The following is a 6,802-nucleotide window of genomic DNA, read 5'->3' on the forward strand; positions in this document are numbered from 1 at the left end:
GCATAGTTCTTCCAGATTGAAAGTTAGAAATTAATGGAGCTCCATGACCCCTGTGTTGTTACTAATTTCTTCCATGCCAGGTTGCGATGGACTTGGGAAGTTAAACAGAGCTCTGGAAAAGGAAGGCTATAAAAATAAACACATCTTGGAAGGTCTAGCTTATTACGCTGGCACTTTCCTCACTAAGCCATGGTGAGACTGCCAGGTGACAACTATGGAAAGTGTATTTAAATTATAACAAGTTCTGTGAGCATTAAAGCAGTCTAATTGTGAAACAGAATTTTTTTTTTTTTTCCAGCAGGCGTTTATTGAGAACTTTTTTTCCAGGCCTCTACTTTCCTCTTCGACAGACAGTGAGATGATATAAGATACATGCCCTTTTGAGGTTTGAGAGCTTCTATTCTCAAAGAAATTATTTGTTCTTTACAAATAATCACCTCTACCCACCCCTTACTCGGCTGTCATCAAATCTATCCCACTACCTCACTGTGAAATAGTTCTTCCAGGGTCATAACTTCCGCATGGTAATCTAGTTACATTTGCAGTTTTATTTTCCTAGACCCTCTTATCAGCATTTGACACAATTCTTTGAGCCACTTACAACCTTTGTCTTTGTTCATTCAGCAGATACTGAGTGCCTTGTTAAGGACTTGGTTCGTGATCCTAAATGTGATAGGAAGATGTTGTAAGATTGTAAACCAGATAGTGATATGACTGGTTGTTCATTTTTAAAAATTATTTTTACTTAATAATTTTTATAATTTTATGTTGGCTGCACTTGGTCTTACTTGTAGCATGTGGGCTCTTTGTCACTGAGCATGGACTTCTCTTTAGTTGCAGTGAGTGGGCTTAGTTGCCTTGAAGCATGTGGGATCTTAGTTCCCCAACCAAGGATCAAGCCTATATCCCTTGAATTGGGAGACCACCAGGGACATCCCAGCTGTGCATTTTAAAAACACTACTGTGGCAGCTAGGTGGAAAATGAGTAGAAAGTGTCAGAATGAACATGAGGAGTTGTTAGGAGGCTGGAGCAATGGTCCAAGCAAGAGAGGACAGTAATGTGAACTAGTGGGGAAGAGCAGTAGTGGAGAGAAGTGGACCCATTTGTTCCACCACACTTTTCCTGGTCTGCTTTCTACTTCCTGGCCTTCCTTTTCATTGACCTTTGAGGGCTTCTCTGCCTTTATCCAGCTCTGTTGATGCTTCTCAGGGTTCCATCCACTAACCACTTCCCTCTTTTTTTTTTTAATTTGTTTGGCTGCGTCAGGTTTTAGTTGCAGCAGGTGGAGTCTTTGTTGCATCGTGTGGGATCTTTTTGATGCGCTGCACGGAGTCTGTAGTGTGGGCTCCAGCGCACACAGGCTTTAGTAGCTGCTGTGTGCAGCCTCGGTATTTGGGCACTCAGGTCAGCCTCTCAGCTGTTCCATGGCATGTGAGATCTTAGTTCCCTGACTAAGGGTTGAACCCATGTCCCCTGCATTGCAAGGCAAATTCTTCACCATTGAGCAACCAGAGGAGTCCCAGGGCTACTGCTCTTAAAGTCGTTAAACTTACTCCTGAGTTATCTCATTTACTCCCAAGACTTTGATAACCATTTATTTCCTGACAGCTCCCAGATTTATAACTACCTATCCAATCTCTTCTCTGAGCTTCAGATCTATGGAAATCTTAGTGTATATATATAGCAAACCCCCAAAACTAGCAAAAAAACTAGTTAATTATCCTCCTTCTCAGACATCATCCTTCTCCCTTATTTCCCATCCTGGTGAGTGGTACCCCTATTCTGCTAGTGCTTTGGGATCACTCGTGACACCTCCCTGACCTGCCTTTCATGAAGAGTCATCGCAAGGCCCGCCAGGGTTACCTAGAGATGACTGTCAAGTTGTCCCCCTCCATTCCCCCAGTGCCAGCCAACATCAGCTCTCTTTCAGACGATCACAGGAGGCTCCAAAACTGTCAACCTGTATTCCTGCCCTCCACCACTCTTTTCTTCAAACTTTTACCTGAGTCATCTTTTCACACATCTAATATTACTGCTTAAATCCCTCAAAGACGCTTCTTTGCCTACAGAATAAGGCTCAGATTTTTAAATATGAGTTAATAAGGCCCTTCATGACTTACCCCAGCCTGTCTCTCTAGTCTCATCTCTTGCATCTCTCCTTCCAAGACACATTTAAAGGTTTTTCAGTTCTCCAAGCATTGCTCTCTCTCGCTTCCAACTCTAGGCCTTTGCTTGGGCCAAGGTTGTCAGGACTACAAAGACTCTTGTGGCCATGAGGCTTTCAGCCCAGGGAAGAACCTGAGTCTTGAGTTTCACATTTCATCCAGAGCAGTCGGTCCTTCTCAATGTAAGAAGCTATAAAAATTAAGTTGAAAGCACATGCCTAGAACATTTCTGAGAGCCCTCGGGTGCCCATGTCCTTGAATAAGTGATTGGTCGGATTTCGATGCTTCAGCCACTGAATCAGGAAGCTGACTGACCATGTGATGGTTTCCTGCTCAGGTCCGGGCAGCTCCCCCTCCTCCTACGCAGAACCACCGAAGGCCCGCAGAGAAGATCGAGGATGTGGAAATCACACTGGTGTGATGATGGGTTTGCCTGTCCGTTACTGCTACAATCAAGGCCAGGCTTGGAGTTTGGCCAGTCTTGTTTTTTAGGCACCTTTGCTTGCATGATGATGACTCGAACAGAGCAAAAACAAGGAGGACTATATGTGACCGGGTGGCCTGGTTGACACCTCCCACGTTTTTAATATTTCGTGCCTTTTTTTGTTGTCATTTTCTATGTCATCTCTCCTAGCACAGCACAAATCCTAGTGGGCCTTAGAAGCAGAGAAGAGGGACAGTCCTCTTGCCTCCTAGGGACCCATTTTTGTATGAGACTCAAGACCAGGCCTCGTTCAGGGCACAGTCACAGAGATACTGATCATGTGCACTCGTACAGTATATTACTGTGGCCACGAGGACGTGGCAAAGATGCTCATCTTTCTTCAAGTGGCTTTGGCTTATCTGATTGAGTTTAATCAGATCATGTCGGCTACATAAGGAAGCAGCAGGAGGGATTTCAGGAGAGGCTGGCTCCTCCCCGCAATTGGTCCCCAAACTGAGAAACTGAAACCTTATTGGAAAAAAGTAGACTGCCCTGAGTTTAGCACCGATTGCAATAATGCACATCTCTTCCACAGCTAACAGATTTAAAACAATTAACAGTGTCCTTTGTATTAATATTTATGCCATTCATTTAGTATTAGCGGAGCTAACATGGAGGGGCTGAACTAGTAGCCGAATCTCATCCATCACATAGACTAATAGAAAGGAGGCTGTGGCTAAAGCAGAAATGGAGCTTCCAGATCTGCAATGAGCTGACTTAGTGTTCTTTTTATATTTGGGTATTTTTTCATCTTAATTTTTGCAGCATATACTATCATGACCAGTATCCTTAGAATTTGAATGTCTTGATAAAACTGGGGACACATACTTGCCTTGTCAAGATTCTCTACTGGGGAGGCACCTAGCATTGTTTTATTCCCAACCTAGTCCGCTGGCCCAGGCAGCCAAGTTGTGGCTGGCCCAGACCAGCAGCCACCCACCACATAAAATGCAGCTTCCCAGGTCCCTCTGACCTGACATTTCCTTGGGAGGAAGAATCTGTGGCTCAAGGAGTAAACCAGCTTCCTATGAAGAAGGACAAAAGGATTGTATGGTGCAAATTGACAAGGAAAGGACAAGTTCTCCATGTCACAGGGAGAGCCATGAAGAGCCTTCCCTGCAGACTAACAAACCCACAGCAGTGGCTCCCAGAGGCCTCTGGTGGCCCTCCACCTCCAATGGAAGATAGGGAGTGCATTACTTAGGAACTAAGGGATGTTTGCCAGTTGCTTTTTTTTTCCTTTTTTTAAAAAAATCAAAATTCTCAGAATTTAATCCAAAAGTTGTCTTTTGCTTTGAAAATGCCATCCCTCCTAAGAATCTCTAAAAACTTGAAATGCTCGCCGAATGTCCCCATGGGATTTTTGACTAGAAATAAGGTCATAGCTGAAGAAGTTTTCAGATAGTCATTTGATCACTTCAATGACAGTATCCATTGATGAATCTTCTCTGTGATTTGAGGATTTTTTTTTTTTTTGCATTTCTTAAAACCTGTTGATCTATTTGAGGTCTTTTTGTGTTTATCAAACTTATTCTTAAGTTTACAAAAGAAATTAAAAGGGTGGGCTTTTTCTTTTTAAGATTTTAAAGTTTGTGGACAAGTTAAAAATCTTCAAAGCACTTTAAAAATCTTCAAAGTGCTGAAATTGGGCAGTTCTTGCCACCCAGTCTTGTATTCTCTCTTTAGCTAGCAAAATTGTCCTTGAATCTGGGTTTTCCACATTCTCAGAGAGTTATTTGAAATCTTTTGTTATATTTTAAAATATTTTTTGGAAGAGCTGCTAATTTTATTTTAAAAAAAAACGAAGTTGTAAGAATATGCCTCCTTTTTAATAAGAACCCATCCCTCTAGGACATGTAACCCCGCACCACAGTGCACAGGGCTGGGCTCAGAGGAGGCGCCTCTGTGCAGAAGTGCTTTCTTTACAGTGGCTGTAAAAACTTTGTATTTATTATGTATAAAATGTTGAATAATAAAAAACAATGGAATTACGTTTCTAAGTTTTTCTTATAAGAAGATTTGGGTAAACAGGCTTTTCCAAATAGACAGTGTTTGTTTTAAAGACACTCTCAGGCCCTCCTTTAAATCTTACAACAGATACAAAGAGAGGGAAGTAAATTAACCCATCCATGGGACAAACAGCCCTTCGTGCCACCCACCTGTCAGGGGTAATACCCTGAATGTTAGAGATAAAAATAAGTAAGTTGTGGCCTTGGCCGTCAAGGTTCTTTCCATGGAGGTAAAAAGAAGGATACGCCTGAGGACAGTACTGTATGATATGTGCCAGAAAGGAGAGGCGGAGAATGTGCTGAGGTGACTGAGGAGGGAGCCCCAGATCTGCAGCTGCGAGGGCCAGAAGGAGGCCACTGAGTCCCCTCAGACTGATGCGACTGCAGGCCGTGGGCACTCTGTACTCCTCTGTCCTTTTCCTAAACCTCTACCCTGAGGAGTCATGAGGCAAGAGAAGGAGATTTTACTGTTTCTAGGGATGGCTGGAGGATTCCAGGTAGAAAGCTGAGTCCATCTGGCTACTAGCCACCCCAGTGAGGACCACTGTTTGAGGCAGGCCCCCACAACCCTCCTCTTCTAGAGCTGGGCAAGTGTGATATGTAAGCTTCCAGACATTTTCTGTGCATAGAACTTACATGTGCCAACACTACCTTTTTCATATGTGAAGTTATATAATACATTTAGATTTACCTCATTCTTTCTGAAGGCAGCATTATATTCCATTGTTTGGATATAGCATGATTTAAACATTCCTATAGTGATGGATGTTGAGGCTGTATCCATTCATTTGCTTTCAGAGAGCTGAAATTAATACCTTTTTACCTATTATTTATAAATTTGTTCCAGTAAAAATATCAGGTAAATTCCTAAATACGTAATTTAAGAGTTAAAAATATATGTGTGTATTTAATTTTGTCATGCTGTGTGCTAAGTCACTTCAGCCATGTCCAGCTCTTTGTGACCCTGTGGACCATAGCCCACCAGGCTCCTCTGTCCATGGGATTCTCCAGGCAAGAGTACTGGAGTGAGTTGCCATGCCCTCCTCCAGGGGATTTTCCTGACCCAGGGATCGAACCTGCATTTCTTACATCTCCTGCATTGGCAGGCAGGTTCTTTACCACTAGCACCACAAATAATATGTATAGATTTGATTTTGTTAGATGTTGCCAAATTGGCCTCCAAAAGAATCATATCTGTCGACACTCCCACCAGCAGCATAGAAGACAACGTGGACTTTGGACTCAGAAGGTCTGAGTTAAATCCTGGGTCCCACTTGACAGCTGTGGGACCCAGCTTCAGTGTCCCCATCAGAAACCTAGTGATGCCGTGGCTCCAAGGACATGTGAAGTGTGTGGCACAGCGTGGTCCTCCTCAGCGTCACTGCCCAACCTTCAGCACCTCCCCTACAGAGCTGTGCCTTGCTGTCCTTCCAGAGCTGTCATAAGGCCCAAAGGAAGGAGTGGCTGTGAAAGTGCCTTACCATAAATATGTTAAGGGCATACACATTAATATCAATACAATATCAATACACATTAATATCATCTCCATCTTCTGTCTTCCCCTCCTAATGAAAGCTGCTCACATTTAGCACTACCATTGGTACCAGAGGCCTGGTCAATGACCAGGGGACAGAATTAAGCTGGTTGCCCCACCCCTGTATCATAGTTATAGGGGGGCCTCCTTCATCATAGGAGCTAAACGTGAGGCAGCCAAAGCAGTCGCAGCGCATCACCTGAATCCCTTTCCTCTCTAACCCGCCCCAGCCGCCCCAGCCCACAACCACAGGCAGGCGGAAACGAGCGGGAGGATATCCTGCAGCCTCAGCCCTGCCGCCGCCTGATGGATACCCTTTCCATTGGGCTGCCACAGCCCCCAGCTTTAAAAGAAGCGGAATGAGATGATTTCCAAGGACTCATCCAACCTTTAGGTTCCAGGTAAGTTCAGTTTCTAGATGCACAATGAGAACATCACACAAAAAAGTCACAGTATTTGAGAAGACTCTACTAAAACAGACTTCTCGGAATGGCCAGAAGTTGAAGATTCAAGCCACTGGACTCTCCACCAGGACAAAGCAAACTCCTTCCTCTGGGTTGTAATCTCACTGTGCTGCACCCTTCCCTCACTGCCCAGGGAACCCAGCCA

The 6,802-nt window shown here is 44.0% G+C and overlaps 1 protein-coding gene across 2 annotated transcripts in view; it reads left to right on the plus strand.

Annotated features, from left to right (window-relative positions):
* The window catches only part of FCHSD2 (FCH and double SH3 domains 2), a 242,298-nt gene extending 237,656 nt beyond the window's left edge, over positions 1 to 4,642 (plus strand). The window contains exon 20 of one of the 2 annotated variants that reach the window (XM_018059383.1): positions 81 to 2,607. In XM_018059383.1, the coding sequence (XP_017914872.1) occupies positions 81 to 104 (24 nt within the window). In that variant the 3' untranslated portion in view covers positions 105 to 2,607. Of the gene's footprint in view, positions 1 to 80 lie in introns of both variants that reach the window. The other variant, XM_018059382.1, reaches the window with a different exon arrangement.

This window comes from Capra hircus, chromosome 15 (assembly GCF_001704415.2).
Source record: "Capra hircus breed San Clemente chromosome 15, ASM170441v1, whole genome shotgun sequence".
Classification (NCBI taxonomy): domain Eukaryota; kingdom Metazoa; phylum Chordata; class Mammalia; order Artiodactyla; family Bovidae; genus Capra; species Capra hircus.